General features: G+C 39.3%; 1 protein-coding gene and 1 long non-coding RNA gene across 2 annotated transcripts in view; one reads left to right on the forward strand and one right to left on the reverse strand.

Annotated features, from left to right (window-relative positions):
* LOC107667858 (cyclic AMP-responsive element-binding protein 3-like protein 3-A) overlaps nt 1–9654 on the forward strand; it is a 20100-nt gene extending 10446 nt beyond the window's left edge. Inside the window, exons 2-7 of the mRNA XM_016459586.1 lie at nt 2729–2839; nt 3685–3970; nt 4944–5077; nt 6483–6593; nt 7951–8057; nt 9564–9654. Coding sequence (XP_016315072.1) covers nt 2729–2839; nt 3685–3970; nt 4944–5077; nt 6483–6593; nt 7951–8057; nt 9564–9636 — 822 coding nt within the window. The 3' untranslated portion in view covers nt 9637–9654. The remainder of the gene's footprint in view (nt 1–2728; nt 2840–3684; nt 3971–4943; nt 5078–6482; nt 6594–7950; nt 8058–9563) is intronic.
* Nucleotides 9655–14497: 4843 nt separating this feature from the next.
* On the reverse strand, nt 14498–17186 carry LOC107667859 (uncharacterized). Its single transcript, XR_001631826.1, has 3 exons — nt 15293–17186; nt 14995–15151; nt 14498–14679 (listed from the first exon to the last, which is right to left on the reverse strand). It is a non-coding gene; the product is annotated as an uncharacterized LOC107667859 (long non-coding RNA).
* Between the last annotated feature and the right edge of the window lie 83 nt (nt 17187–17269).

The raw sequence follows: 17269 nt of genomic DNA on the forward strand, positions 1-17269 counted from the left end.
GGGGGGGGTGAAAAGTATAAACAAATAGAACAGTGAAGGAAATTCTATATCTAATTCTCTTTGAGAAGTAATCATTTTGAAGTATTTGCAAATAATATTTTAAAATATGCGCACATTCACTCCTATTTGCATGCCTAATATGTCGAAAATGCAGAACGTTTCATTTCTCGTCACATTCAGTTAGGAATTACATGAATCACGACAATCCCATATTTTCAGTTTAAAGCTGAGAAATTTGAGGAAAAAGGTCAATTTTGTCTTAAAACAAATATTAAATGTTACGTCACTTCAGTCTTATCTTGCTCTCTTTCAAAATTAAACTGACGCGTCACGTTTTTTACATAATCGAGAATATTTAACAAACAATTTGACTGACAGCAGTGGTCTTTGAGGCAAAGTTGTTCAGTATGAAGAGCTCTATCAAATGATATGCATATTGTGTGGATGTGTGAAACACCACGTGATTACAGAGGCATAAAACTTGTTCGCTCCACCTAGTGGCCAATTTCTTTCAAAATTCTTACAGACCTTTAGGACCATGAGTCAAACATGCCCACCGAGTTTGGTTCCGATCTGCCTCTGTTAACCTTGCATAATAGGTGCTCAAAATTCATTGGAGTTTGAGATAAGAGAATGTCCTCAAAGACACTTGTGGCACATTGGACAAAGACACGGCATACCAATTTTCAAGTCGATCGGACTATCGGGTGTGTAGTTATAGACAATTTTATGTTTTTTCCCTGTTATAGCTCCACCAAGTGGCCAAACTCTCTTACATCCGTGTTCCGAGTTTGGCGAAAATATCTCTTTCCATTCAAGAGTTACAGTCATTTTAGTAAAACCTTTTATGAACATTTTGGGATCCTGTCGCGACGGTGAGTTGCAAGTTCAACTTTTTTTTGATAATTATTGATATCCACTCTCCAGAGAATCTTTCTGCACTGGTTTGGTTCCAATCGGGTGAAAAACCTAGTGCTATTTCGCAAAAGTAGGTTTTTCAAAAAATCCAAAATACCCGAAAATTTTACGATGAAATCCGAGGCATGCATTTTGTCCATTATGAGCCAAGGATTCAAACGATATAAGGCACTTGAGACTGTAACTAACGGTTTAGGAGTTATGAGGGATTTTGGACTTTTGATTGCTATAGCGCCCCCATCAGGCCAATTGGCGTGAGCCTTGGTGAGTACGGTTGTAGACGGTGTGAGTACTACCATCTCTTAAAGTTTCAAGTCTCTACGACTTACGGTTTGGTCTGCCCGATCACTTTTAGGTGGAAAATGCTGATCCTTCGACATTCTAACCATTACAATAGGGTTCCAGCGCTATGTGCTTGAATCCCTAAAAACTAAAAATAGAGGCAATGAAGATGTTGCAATCAAGTTCCAGTAAAATATATTCACAATCCTCTATGATGCCTTTAAGTCCATTATTCTGTGAGTATTTTGAGTGGCAGTTTCTCTCTGAGGTTGTGGGTATCTATAATATCTTATTTATAATAATAAACTGTGATACATTTTTTGCTAAATAGAAAGTTCATAATTTCTTTTAATTTCTTTGTAAAAGACTTTACTGTCACCTTTGGTCAATTTAATTCATCCTTGCTGAATAAAAATACCAATTTAAAAAAAAGCAAAACAAAAAACAACACCTTGCTGTTGTTTGTTGCACCTTGAACTCAGCTTTTGAATTATAGTGTATATCTGTTTAAAGTGACGTGACATGTGGCCAAGTATGGTGACCCATACTCGGAATTAGTGCTCTGCATTTACCCATCCAACTATGTGCTTGAATCCCTAAAAACTAAAAATAGAGGCAATGAAGATGTTGCAATCAAGTTCCAGTAAAATATATTCACAATCCTCTATGATGCCTTTAAGTCCATTATTCTGTGAGTATTTTGAGTGGCAGTTTCTCTCTGAGGTTGTGGGGTGTTGCAGAATCTGGGTAGAAATACACAAATGAGTTAAAGTCTGTCTCTTCCATTTCCAATTACGTTTATGAAAGTACTGTGAACCCTTCACAATGGTAAAAGGCAATGCAAGGTAACACAAGCAATAATTTAAGACAACAATATGGACCATACATTCAATATCCCTGTTACTTACATAGCAGAGAAGAGGAGAGAAATATCCTCAACTGAGCAAAAACTAAAAATAGGAAAAGACATGATTGGTAGCAAACCTGTTACATTTTGAAAGTTAGGCATTAAGAATGAAATTCTTTACCTGTTGAGAGTGTGCTAACAGTCTGTGTTTCTGGATGATTGACAGCTGGCAGTTACAGATTTGAAAATCAAAACGGCAGGAATAAAGAACCTTAAACTCTAACACAAAGAACCATTTCAGCATAAAAGTGCTTAAAGAACCATCTTTTTAGAGTGCAGGTTTAATTGTAAAGCATGAGGTTGACACATAAAGGAAGATATAACCAAGATTCCGTTAGAATGACACAAGGTTAGCTATTTCAAGTATGAAAAGTGCTTCTCATCCTGACAGAAGAAGAAACGACACAGCATTTAAAGGTCATTCTGTTGACTGATGTGACACAATTTATCTGTAGTTTGGTTCTGATGTGTGAATGGTATCGTATCTTAATGGTAAAAAGACAGAATGCCAGTATTTTTTACAGTAATTTACCAGGTGTAATGTGTGAAAGCACCTTATGTCATGGCATACATTTGTTTTTCCCGTTTCCTCTAACTTCTCATCTTTCCTCTATATCTCAGGGTTACTCTGGGACTGAACTCCTAGACCTGCTCCTCGAGCCCCATATGGACCCTCACATGGACAGCAATGGTGACCATGGCAACCCAGCATGGTCAATCACAGATCAAAGCGTGAGTGAACTGGCATTTGATATTTGTGACCTGAGTTTATATGATAAATCGCAAGACAACCTTCCTGCTGAGAGCATGCTGAGAAAATTATTATAGTTATTAGTTATTTTAATTTGGTTAATTAATGAGACACCCTGAAAGGCTTCCTGTAAACACAGTGACAGCATATTACATGTCTGACCCAAATTTATCCGTCAACTTCTGTGTGTTTGTGTCTGACACTGTTGTGTGTGTGTGTGTGTGTCTGTGTGTGTGTGTGTGCGTGCAAGTCAAAAACCTAGCGACCTGTGTACACGGTCAGCATTTTAAGACATCATAGGCACCATCCAGATGCAAAAGCTTAATATTTATATATTAAAGATTTTTAAAAATGTTTTAGAAGTCTCTTATATGAGTCCGACTCTCTAACCATTAGGCCACAACATAAAATGTATGCATTGCATCAGGAGTGCTTTCACAGTTTGATTTCCCTTGAAATGTGGTGTTACATCAGGGAAATTGAATGAATGTCATGGTTGGGTTAATTTGTTAAAGCTGCTGTTAGCAAATACTAACAAGTGTGCAAAGCCATATTGCGGACAGGCATGTTGAAAACAGAAAACTGTTGAAAATTAACAATTCAAGGCTAAATATATTTGTTTCAAAATATACACTACAAATTGTATATAATTTTAATAAAAAATGTAAACATTTTTATTTTGTCTATTATATATATATATATATATATATGTGTGTGTGTGTGTGTGTGTGTGTGTGTGTGTTTGTGCTGAGACTCAGGTGGGTGCATTTATCATCTATGAGTCAGATACGTTACAGTTTTGTGTGACTCCTTTGTGTTCCTGCAGATTCTGTGTCATGGTGAAGAAGGTGTTGTTGATAACTTCTTGGACTCCCTGTTGCAAGGGTCAGATGGCGTGTCGCAGCCCTGCTCTCCTCTGTGGGTCCCCTCACCCTCTGACAGCGGAATCAGTGACGACACCCCGTCTGACCACCTGGACAGCCCGCCCCCGTCCGCCAGCCCGCTTTTCAACTCCATCTTCCTCCCTCAGCATCCTCATCTTCTCCCTCAGCATCTTCAGCAGCAGGACGCACCTGTCGCAAACACAGAGCCTGATATCTCCATTGACCTGGGTGAGATTTCACTCTTCAAACAGTTACTAAAACCATAAAAACCCACTTTGTTACTTGAAATTTGAACTGTGAACTTTGAATATATTTCAGCTACAGTTTAGCTTAACTTGATATACTAAAAATAACAAACAAAAATAAAAATGAATAAAAACTATATAGACATTAAAAGAAAAAAACAAACAAACAAACACAATAAAATTACTAGAATTGTAACAAATTTAAAAAAGGAAATACAAATTCATGATAAATGATACTAAAATATTACAGTCAAAAAATGTCAACAATCTTTATGTAATTGTGTGTTTAAAGTGTAATATACAAGAATTTATGTATTTATACCTTTGGTCATATTTACCAAGGGTGCTAATATTAGTGGAGGGCACTGTGCCTTCTGTGCTATAACTTCTATGAACTTGGAATAGACTGCCGCTTGAACAAGAGCTTCAGCAATCTGTCACGTCACATTTAAGCGTCAAAATGGCATGAATTGTTTGAATTTTGTGATAAAATGTACAGGATTTGAAAGCTGAGACTTTGTTTCTTATCGGCCGTAACAAAGCACAAAGCTCTTTGTGATTATTGGATGGGAGGCACATTACAAATAATATTTGGTGAAGGAAAATCGTGGACCTGGCAACCCTATGGGTGATTAATAGGGTCAAATAGACACCGCGTTAACAGTGCTGCATTAATGCACTATTATTAGCAATAGCCAAATAGCAATGTGCTAAAAACCATCAAAACACATTAGCAACCACCTAGCAACACTCAAGAACAGCAGCAACCACATATAAATGTGCTAAGAACACCTTAGCAACACCCTAGAAACCACCAGAACACTATCTACCACACAGTAGTGTACTAACAACCACTAAGAAACTGAAAAAATCTTTGTTGTCTGCTGGTCTTTAGACACAGTGTGATGTAAACGCATTCTGTTTGTGTGTGTGTGTGTGTGTGTGTGCGCGAGCAGAAGATTGGGAGGCCTGTCTGTTCTCCGACGGTCTGACAGACTCTCAGTGCACGTCAGCAGTGCAGAGAACTCAACCAGCCACCGTTAACCAGCTCACCGTTAAAGACCTGCTGCTTTCCAACATCGGAGAAGTGGTGAGTAGTGCACCGAGAGAACATAAACAGACACCATGCAGTGTGTGTCACTCAACTGTCCTGCCGAGACATTCAGTGTGAAACATACAGCTAGTGTGACATACACACGGATGCTAATGACAACCGGCATGAGGAGAGGAAGAGAGAGAGAGCAGTGGAGCTGTCAGATTTCATATGTGGAGGAACTCGGGAAGAAATCCATGACAGAGAAAGAGAAAAACACATAGCTCTGTTCCAAAACCTAGACAACATTTTAAGGTTGTACGTAGGATATACTGAAATTTGAAATTTTGTTAAATAAATGCAGCCTGGGTGAGCATAAGACTTCTTTCAACAACATGAAAAAAAAATCTTAATTATCCCAAGCTTTTGTCTGCCAGTGCATATACAATTAAATACTAAAAAGAAAAGATGAAAAACAATTACAAATCACCCAGTTTTTGTGTGCTAGGAATGTGAAAACCAACATATTTTCGAAAACAACTAGCCCATGGGTTGCCTAAATGACCAGCTAATCAATTTTAAGGAAGCCCTATAATTTAACTGGCTCAGGTTGACCTGACATGCATTCAGTTCATCTAGAATGAGTGAAATGCAGTGCATCAGCATGCAAGTGTCTCAGGAGCATTTTAAAAAGCTTTTAGCTTAAAAACTCAAGGACACTCAAAAAATAATAAATAAATAAATAAATAAATAAAAATCAGCACAAGCTGCACCCCAATGGACTGGCGTAAGTCTCAACATTCAATTCCGAAAGCATGCAAACTGCATGTTATCAGCATAAATGCATCACTGCTAAAATATATATATAATTTAAAAAATGGAATGGAACATAGGGGTCTTTAAAAGTTGAACTTTCCATCACCACATGGCGTCTTAACACCACACACACACACACACACACACAGAACACATCGAGGCAGCTTAATAGTGTTTTTTAAAAAGATAACGGCATGTTTAGGATGGAGTGGCCAATGTGTTCAATCAAACAGCTCTTCCTGTAGCTCACTGGTAATGACTTTGACCTGTAAACATTCCCGGGCAACATAAAGCGCAATAGAGAGTTGTTACTGCATTTCACAACACTTTAATACCTCCACAGATGCTGTTTCAGTATTTGGCTTGTTGCTGCGTTGAGTCATTGATTTATGTGTTGTGATGTAAGCCAGAAAAAAACAAGTGAGCAGATGTATTGATGTAGCACTTTCCTGAATTCCTGAGTCTGAAAGGATTTGTTGTCATTATGCAATGCAATGCATTGATTCCTGAGACTAAGTGGAGTGTCCTTGTGTGGCAATTTGCAGCTTCGTCCCAACTAATAATATCCACAGCTGCTTACAAAATAAATTATAATATGCAATACAAATTTGAAAGAACATGAAACAAAATGTGTGTTTCTGTCTAGTCGAAACCCTCCACCCAGCAATCCCAGCAAGAACTGATTCTTAATGAAGATGAGAAGAAACTTTTAGCCAAGGAAGGAGTCAGTCTTCCCAGCCAGCTGCCTCTTAACAAGGTATTTTGAACACACAGGTTCTATCTGAATTAGACCACACCCATCTCTCCAAAACCACGCCCTCAATCTGAAACTCCACCGTAATTAGCTAACCAGCTAAAACCTCAACCTCTTGTTCCAGTCAAGGAAAGTCTGTTCACTTGGTAGCTATGTTTGCAACCATTTTGGGCATCCAAAACCAATTCCTATGTATTTGAATGGGGAAATCAAGAAGTGATTTACAATTAATAAATAACACATTTCAAACCAACATGAAATCTGACATAAACAAATAGTGTTGACGGAATAGTTAACCCAAAAATAAAAATATGCAGAAAATTGACACCCTCAGGCCATCCAACAATGTGTTTCTTTATCAGAATACATTTGGAGAAATTTAGCATTACATTACTTGCTCACCAATGGATCCTCTCCAGTGAATGGGTGCCGTCAGAATGAGAGTCCAAACAGCTGATAAAAACATCACAATAATCCACAATTAATGTATTGTGAAGCGCTGACGTTTTCCACTTCAAACTGGACTCTATCCATAATATTGCTTTCTTTATTGAAAAATTCATCTTGTAAGAATCAGGAGAGAAATCTGCACAGATCAAGCATCGCATACAAGTGAAAACAGTCCAAAACAGTTCTAAATAAATATGTGGGTTGATTTTGATGTGAGGACAACAGGGGATGGACTTTTTCACTGGAGGAAGCATTATTATGGACTATGGACTCGTATTTTGGTTTAAAGTTGCCTTAATGATTATGGTTTTGTTTTATACAAACAAGCAGCTTTTTACTTCACAAGATTCACTGTGATGTTTTTGATGCAATGACACCGATTGGCTATTTTTATTTAGAAGATGGGACTTATTCCATTATATTTTGCATTGCATATTCTCCCATTTGTAGTGATAAAAGTGCACCATATTGTTATACCTATAAAGTCTTTGGTACACATCTCTCACACCTGTGGTTATGACATCATAACATCATATGACCACTCTTGTAATATCATCACAGTAACAACCTTTCCACGTGTCATTCCTCCACGTTTACTGCTGGAAGCCTGATCAGACATCAGTAGGAAGGAAGGAAGCTTTTATAGAGGCTGAGATGAATGATGTCAGTGATGAAAGGCACCTCTCATCAAAATAACACCTAATTCCTTTCAGCTGCCGAGGTTTCTCTCCCTCTGTGTGCTAGAATAATAGATAATGACAAGATTAAGCTGATTTGATTTGACTCAGATGTCGCCTGCGGTTTCAGACCTAACAAAATAATTGCTTGAAATGTAGACTCCTGTGCATCTCATTTCTAGATGAATTCATCTTAACATTTTGTCTGGCCCATTCTCTCATGATTTTCTTAGTACGAAGAAAAGATTTTGAAGAAGATTCGGAGGAAAATCCGGAACAAGCAGTCGGCACAGGAGAGCCGCAAGAAAAAGAAGGAATATGTAGATGGACTGGAGGGAAGGTGATTATAGACAAGCATATACTGTGTGTATACATGCATACATACATATACATATATAACATAATATAACATTTATATACTTTTAAATTCAGGCATCATTTCAACCATTTCAGCTTACAAATCTCTTGTCTCACATTAAAAATATACAGTAGAATGAGAAAACAGATCTAAATACATAGTCGTTCAAAATTTGAGGTTTAGTAAGTTTTTTTTTTTTTTAAGAAATTACTGTTTTTACTCAGAGAGGATACATTATATTGATCAAAAGTGACAGGAAAGACATTTGTATTTCTATTTCTGCGGCTCTCATGAACCTCATATTCATCAAAAAATGTATCATGGTTTCCACAAAAATATGAAGCAGCACAATTGTTTATATATAATAATAATAATAATAATAATAATAATAATAATATAATAATAAGAAAAAATGTTTCTTGAGCAGCAAATCAGCATATTAGAATGATTTCTGAAGGATCATGTGACAATGAAGACTGCTGAAAATTCAGCTTTAATCACAGAAATAAATTATATTTTAAAATATATTCAAATATAAAACAGTTCTTTAAAATGGTATATTTCACAGTATTAATGTTTTTACTGTATTTTTTATTAAATAAATGCATTCTTGGTGAGAATAAGAGATTTCTTTAAAGTCTAGTGTTTTACTGTGAACTGCTGTACAGTATGTACCTGACTTGCGCACAATAATAGCGTTCACCTCAGATGTCCTGGTTTTGGTACAAGTAAACACAGTCTGAATGAATGAATATGATATCAAAGAAACACTCATTACTAAATAAACTTGCAGTAAAGTTGAAATTGAGGTCGAAAGTCATTAAAAATCCAGGCTCAAACTTATCTTAGTTTAGGATCAAAGGAATCGAATATCCTCCGAGAGGCTGGAGAAATAATTTAGAACACACTGCTGCACAAATTTCGGGCATGAAATTGCCCTCTAATGAAGAGCTCGTGGGTTTATCTGTCCAAAAGACAAATTTACTTCACAGCCAGCGCTGCAGTCACTAAAAGCACCACAGCCATCTAGCTGTTTTTTTATTCACAAGTCAGTCGTGTGAACTTACACTAACAGACACCTGTGGGCAGGGGTGCCGCTGTGGTTTCTGGGCCCCCTGAACAGCTAGTAGAATATATTCTCCTTGTTTATTGATTTTGGGGTGAAATGTGACCTGGATATTATGTTTTATGAGATTCATCTGAATCCAGTAAAACCTCTAAAATGTTTGTCATTGTGCAAATTAGAAATCTAGTGTTACGGCTCATTTATCTCCCATTCATGAGAAGTACTGGACCAACAAGTATTATTGAATTATCGTCTAATGTAATTAATGCTACCAGCACCACATGCACTATATAGGGAGTGTTTGTGTGTGTGTGTGTGTGTGTGTGCGCACACGCAGCAGCTGTGACAGACAGAGGGTGTGTGGGAGTGTTTGTAGGTCAGATTTATCACTATGAATAATTGGCCAATATACTCTGGTCTAGGATGGCTGCCTGCAGCGCTCAGAATCAAGAATTACAGAGGAAAGTCTTCCAGCTTGAGAAAACCAACACGTAAGTCTCGTTTTACAATAATATCAGATCAGCTCCACTTTGACAAGGCTATAAAATGATGTTCCCTTTTGATACTTCACTTCGTACTGCGTCGCTAGACGCTACGGGAAACTCCTTTTCTCCGATTTACTGAAGCCTTTTTTTTTCAATCACAGCAGTGCATCTGCACTGCCATTGTTTCCGAAATGAACCAATGACGGCGCAGCGGAGCTGTGCGAGCCTATGGCGAAGCAGCGCGCCCGAGCCCGCCAAAATGAGCGGGGCATCTGGCTATATAAGCAGGTGCTCGGCATAGGATCACTGATTCTTTCTCCTTCAGCGACGACATCTACTGCTCTTCGCTGATTCTACGAGATTTGAAGCCTTCGCCTGCAAGCTGATCCAGCCACCGTTCTGCAGCAGCAAGATCAGCTCGCCGCCTCCGCTCTCTGCTCACCGCTTGCAGCTCGCCGCCCACAGCTCGCCGCTTGCAGCTCGCCACCCACAGCTCGCCGCCCACAGCTCGCCGCTCTCAAGCAGCATCGATCAGCGCGCCGCTTTGCAGCACCGAATCAGATAGCCGCTTCAAGCAGCTCTGTTCCCGCGTCGCTCTCAAGGCAGCCCCGGTCAGCACTTCGCTCACAAGCCGTCTGCAGAGCGCCTGTGTGACGCTTTCCTGCTTGTGGTAACAAAAAAGAACAAATTTCCTGCGACGTTGTTGCAAATATCGCGCCACGGCTCTTGACGGGTCTCAATGAGTCGCGCCTCTTTGCGCTCGCGGATAGCTTTCTTTTCAGAAAGCGACCCCGCCCCTCGCGCCCCCCCGTTTCCTTCCTCCCAGGAACCTGTGAGGAAAAAACAGCGGGGTAGAGGATCACAGCGCTCGGGTATGAGTGAGCTTACGTCGGCTCAAGGCCTGCGTACCTCACTCTCTCCACAAAGAGAGGTTTCCCCCGTCTCATTCTCCCATCCAGACCAGCGCCCCTCTGCCATCGCGAGTGACCTGGTCTCATTTGGGGGATCGGATGACGAGCTGCTCGATGACAGTATGTCCCTAGCGGCCTCGGATGCTGAGGATTGGTTGGGCTCCATTGCTGACCCCGCCCCCTTGCCGTCCGCGGAGCCAATCGACGCCAGGGTTGGTACGGACACCGAGCTTATCCGTGTCCTATCAAATGCGGCCGGACCACCCCCCAAACTGCCTCGTATGTGTTCCAAGTTGCCCCGTCCAGTTCCGGGTGCTGGGAAAAATTTGTTTATTGCATGCAAAGGGCCCGTTCTAGCGCCCAAGTGTACAACTGCTGTGATAGCGGACAAAATAAAACACAAACATACTCAAAAAGAGAGCAAATTTCCTCGTCCAAACATGGCGAGCCCCGGGTCCCTTCACAGCGACCCGCCGCCCGAACCAATTCAACCCCTTGACCCCTAAGCATCGAAAGGGAACGTACTCGGTTACTAACGTAACCTCGGCTCCCTGAGATACGGGAAGGAGTACTGCGTAGCTAGCCATGCTATGATGCTGCACGACTCTGTCGTCGCTTCAGTCGATATGAATCAGTGATCCTATGCCGAGCACCTGCTTATATAGCCAGATGCCCCGCCCATTTTGGCGGGTTCGGGCGCGCTGCTTCGCCATAAGCTCGCGCAGCTCTGCTGCACCATCATTGGTTCATTTCTGAAACAATGGCAGTGCAGATGCACTGCTGTGATTGAAAAAAAAAAAGGTTTCAGTAAATCGGAGAAAAGGAGTTTCCCGTAGCGTCTAGCGACGCAGTACGAAGTGAAGTATTGAAAGGGAACCGAGGTTACGTCAGTAACCGAGTACGTTTTATTAACAAGGTTCGGGAGGAGCACGATCAGATAATCAATCAGTCTGGCCCAGGTGGAGCTCGTCAGCTAATCACCTTAACAAGCACAATATGTGTATATATATATACAGCCAACTTACCTCAGTTCCACAAAAGTTTTCCAGCATCCCGCCTCCACCCCAACACCTCACTACTAATCTAATTTCATCCCATTCTTGGGATGGGGGGCGAGTTCTCTGGGTTCGGGCTTTAACCAGAGCTCGGAGCCCTCCCTCTGGACAGCACGCCAAATATGCTACTAATTGCTCAATCACATTATATGTTAGTGCGAACTCATGAATCAGTGATTCTCAAATAGTTTCACACTTCAAGATCTGGATTTACATTGGACATCAAGTGGACCAACACAGTACTGAAACTGCTTATTGTACAAAAGAAAACTAAAATGTCCTTAAAAATAAACTAAGAACACCCCAATAAATAAACCTTTCAAGAAACAAACCATGGACAGTTACAATGTGACGCACCAGTTGAGATCCACTGCTGTCAAATATGTAGGTTTATAACCTGCTGATGTAAACTAGCTTTTTAACTGTGCTATAAACCTGACCCTCATCAAATCACATTCCATTATGAGATTCATTTACGAAATGTCTCTTCTTTCAATCTTTTACTGGTTATTTTATAGTCTATTTAACATGCTATAAAATCAGCTATTACATTTAAAGGAAAATTCTAATGAAAACAAAGCCTAAATTAGAGCAATAAACCATGATTGGCTATGCATTAAAGGGGTCATATGATGCGATTTCAATTTTTCCTTTCTCTTTGGAGTGTTACAAGCTCTTGGTGCATAAAGAAGATCTGTAAAGTTGCAAAGACTAAAGTCTCAAATGTAAAAAGTTAGTAATTAAATATTATATTTAATGAAATAATATAGTGATTTAATATATAAATAGTAATGCTTTATTAAATTAATATTTTATTAAAGGATCTTTTCAGATAATTTCTTCCAAATGTTTTGAGCTTTGCTCTTCACGTACTCCTCTGAAAGAAATGCAAACGCATTGAAAGTGAATGAAAAATATACCAGAGGGAACAATAATTATAATTTACTAATGTACACTACTGTTCTTTTTTTTAGAGTTTTAGTTTTTTGTAAAGAAATTACAAATTTTATTTAAAGCAAAGATGCATTAAATTGATCAAAAGTGACAGTAGAGGCATTTATAATGTAACAAAAGATTTCCGTTTAAATAAATGCAGTTCTTTTAAACTTTCTATTCATCCTGAAAAATATAATAATCAGAAATGCTTCCTGAGCAGCAAATCAGTATATTAGAATGATTTCTGAAGGATCATGTGACACTGAAGACTGGAGTAATGATGCTGAAAATTCAGCTTTGATCCCAGAAATAAATTACATTTAAAATATATTTAAATAGAACACAGTTATTTAAAATTGTACAACTATTTTTAAATTTTTACTGCAGTTTTGGTCAAACAAATTCAGCCTTGGTGAGAAATAAAGAACAAGATGTTTCAGAAACATTAAAAAAAAAAAAATTCTCACCAAACCCAAACTTCTAAATGGTATACATAATTACGTATATAAAGAAAATTATATGAAAAAAAAATGTATTGCAATATTGCTGATTCTTGTTTTTCTGCATCTTTTCATCTTTCCTGTGCATGTAGCAGAAAGAGAACGAGAATGAGGATGATGATTATAATGAAAGTGTTGACTGGAAAATGCCGTTTAGATGTAGGTCATCAGCTGACCCATATTTGCAGGACTTGCTTATTTACTTCCTCTCGTTTAATATTCCTTCTTTTCCTAGGTGCTGGTCCTCTCTTTCTCTCTCATTCTCATCCCGAGCCTCCAGCCCATCGCACACAGGAGGGCCACTGACCCCGGGGACTTCAGCGCCGGCAAAGGTCAGTCGACATCGACATCATGCCACATGAAAAACACTGCAGATTAGCATCATGAACGGGTGCATTTACATCATATTATGCTTCTGCATGCATTTCAGAAAACTATGTAACTACCAAACATCTCTGTTTACCATCTGAGGCATATAGTGACCCGAGATGCCATTATAAACATATGAGCTGCCGATTTTCATCTTTATAAAATAGACACATAAGCACTAGGGCTCCACATCAAGGTATAACCTGATTTATATTCAGGTTTTCTTTAACAGATCAAAGTCTTATGGGAGGGTGCAGCATTGATGTGAACAGACAATTTATAGCTCACATTTGAGTGTCGTCAGGCGCTTCTGTACTTTCAGAGCAGTCAGAAAGCAGTGGGATCACAGCTGTCAGACGTTATACAGTGAATGTTCCTCACAATCACAGACGTACTGAACGTTCACTAGCATTAATTTTTCATGCGGCACAACATTTCTTCGCAACTCATGTTTGACCTTTCTCATACTCTGCTTGGTTTAATCTCTGACAGTGTTCATTTCATTGACTGCTTGCACTCAACAAAATAAAGTCACGCACAATAGTATACGATGCTGGAAACATGGGTTTGTCCCTTTTTAACCCAGTGCTGGGTTATATTTAACCCAGCATTTTTTAGAGTGTGTATATATATATATAGCTTCAACATTTGTAAACATTTGACTATGGCGTCGCAGCTCATTCCGGCCAAAAATCCACTCATGACAGGAAGTGACCAACCACCGACGGTTTGCTTTGCTTGTATGTGGCATTGAGTTGTGGGTTCATCTTAATAGATTATACTGCAATAATAGACAGGAATGGAAAGATAAATAATGCATATGTGGCCGGGGCCTGGAATGGCCCACCTAGATGTCACTAAATAAATTTAAACAGAATCTTAAATAAAAACTAAAATTAAAGAATGCCTGACTATGCCACCTTGGGAATTTCACCCAAAGAATCTCCGTAAATTTTGCACAAGTCCCCTACCCAGTGGCAAGCAAAACGTGGAGACACAGGTATCAAACACCAATCTTTTATTAAGGTAGCATAAAATCAATAAAATAGAAACATCAATTTAGAAAGGTTTATACGATCGTTAATCATTCAAAATGTCATGGAGCTGTGGCCTAAAGTACAGGAAAGACTTTCCAGAAAGGGCTCCTAATCTACATAACACACTCACATACCAAAATAAAAACCCCAGTGCATGCCAAAGGCCACAACACACAATGAAGAACCACCACCACCACCGTCTAAAGAGGAGATCATCGACCCTGGTCAATAAAGGCCAGCAGCTCCTAAAGGAAAAAAAACAAAAAAAACAAAAAAAAACAAACAAAAAAAAGACGCTCACACACTCACACACCAATTAATACGAATCGTCCCAGATCACAACTTACACAAATCTCAAGTAATACACTTTAAATGAAAATCACAACAAAAAACTAAGGTAACTAAATTAACAATACAAGATTTCACAATATTAACAAAAAGCAAAAAATATATATATAATCCAACTCCAAAAATAAGTAACTTATACACAGAAAATAGACTAATTTGAAAAAGAAAATAGAAAATCAAACAAAACTAAAACACAAAATAAAGACTCAAACTTTCAGACACAAAACCTGTACACAACTAAGACAAAGTCCGTTGGCATAGGTCCAACAACACGACCGGGACTCAACGCACACACAGACTCAATGAAGTTCGACCTGGAACGAGACAGCGGTGCCGCCACTGCGGGGATATTATCCACCCAAATGATTTCTGCGGGAAAAGGATGAAGCCGAATGATTAAACACACAGCCTATATACAACAGCCGACACCCGTACGCAAAACATTCACTGACAAATTGCGATTCGCACCTCTTCCATGACTGAGCAGCGTATAATAAAACAAACCCATACCTGGAGGAGGACCGATGCGATCACATTCATCAGCCGAACAGCGCAGCCGCGGCTAAACGCCAAACAAGGCTGTACACGCAGCCGCTCTCCCACCAACGAGAGCACAGACCAGATACTAACGCAAACCAACCAAAACACCAAACCCAGAATAAAACAAGCCGTGAAATACACCAAAGGCTGCCTTAACCCACCTTTACTTACCCACGGTCACGTTCAGCAGAAACTGCAGAAGCCCTACCCCATCCGGGAAATGATGCCTGCCCAGATACAGAAGCCAATGGCTTTTATAGACTGTACAATCAATGACGCAAAAATGCCCGCCCTAACAATTCAATTCGGGAAATCACGCCCATCTTACCTATTATGCCACACATATATTACAAATAGTGTAAAATATTGCAGGGTTGTCTGAAGAGATTATACCACAATAACAGACTGAAATGGAAAAATAAATCATTTGCATTATGGTGCAGCAGCCTATGCAAAAAGTTGTACAGAAAACACATAAAATAGTGTAAAATGTTGTGGATTTGTCTGAACACATTATATCACAATAACAGACTTGAGTGGGAAAATAAATAATTCAAATAATGATGCAGCAGCCTATTCAAAAGATATACAGAAAACACTAAAAGGAGTTTAAAATGTGTAAAGAAAATGTACATATTTCACAGATGCTTACAGTAAGCTTAAAAAACTCATACAAAGATTTGTTGCAACTAACCTGGCAAACGTTAGCTATTTCGTGACTTTGTTTCCAAGTGGATTAGCCTAAGTGTTTAAATTGTGTAAAACTAGCCAATCAGATTCAGTTCCACTAGCCTGAGGAAGTGTTTTCTGTTTAATATGCATCAGTGAGTAAGCACGTTCATCCACAAATTTGCACCAAAGTCAAATGTTGGCCTGTGTTTTAAACGCTGCTGTTGGGGAAGAGATTAATCCGTGGGAATTGGCCTAACACGGCACATCGCATCAAAAGCAGACACTCCTGCCAAGAGGTGTGCGGATCGCCGTGCCAAGATCAGCTTCGCTTCGACTGCTTGATCAACTCAGATTGATGCGTAGAGCTCATCTCATTTGTGCAGAATCAAGCAGCAGCACGAGCGCAATGTACCAACCTATAACTGGGCATTAAATCCAGGCATTCGTTAATGTGAGTTCATAACCAGCAATACTTTACCTTAATATTTATAGTTTTTGTTTGCAATTTTCTTCTGCAGTGAGTGTGGTAGTTTGCACTCTCTCGCTCCACCTCCATGAACCTCCAGGCAGCTGTTGCCTGACCATCAAATATGTGTATAATTGGACCCGTGGAGTATTGCACATCTCGAGACCTCAGCGTTCATCAGCGCATCATGAGTGTTCAAGGGCATGTGCAGCTTTCCATTCGTTAAAAAGTACCTTCCACTCCAACATGCACCAGAGTTTCAGGTGCAGTTACTGATGTCGGTGCGCTTTAGAGGATAAGGAGGTGTGGCGAGGAATAACAATTACCTGTTTCACTCGCTTTTGCATCAAAACTGCACCACAGGCCACCGCTGACACACGGTCTGCTGTGTGCAGCTCCAGGAAATACAGCACAACTTTGGACAGAATGAGCAGCTTGGTTTTCTCACTGCACAGCCCTCCTTTGGGTTTTTTGTTCTACTTCTTAATGGGTTTATTTTTACATTACAAACTGCATGATTGAAGCATTGAGTCTTTAGAATATTACTGATAAATTGGTAAACAAAAAATTAGTATGTGAAACTTTTCCAAGATAAAGGTTTCAAGATTGTACAACATTATGGTAAAACCTTGACCGAATTCAACTGAATGTATTTATTTCCTATTGCTTTGTATTTTTAGATAATACTCTGACTTGAATGACATGTCCAGTTGTAAATAAATGACCTCAGGTGTCACTCGTGTGTGTTGCATGGGAAGTTTATTTGAGATTAATTTGAAAAGCTTATGATTGATACATTTAGTATGCTT

This window comes from Sinocyclocheilus anshuiensis, unplaced genomic scaffold (genome assembly GCF_001515605.1).
Source record: "Sinocyclocheilus anshuiensis isolate Anshui unplaced genomic scaffold, SAMN03320099.WGS_v1.1 scaffold1325, whole genome shotgun sequence".
NCBI classification, from domain to species: domain Eukaryota; kingdom Metazoa; phylum Chordata; class Actinopteri; order Cypriniformes; family Cyprinidae; genus Sinocyclocheilus; species Sinocyclocheilus anshuiensis.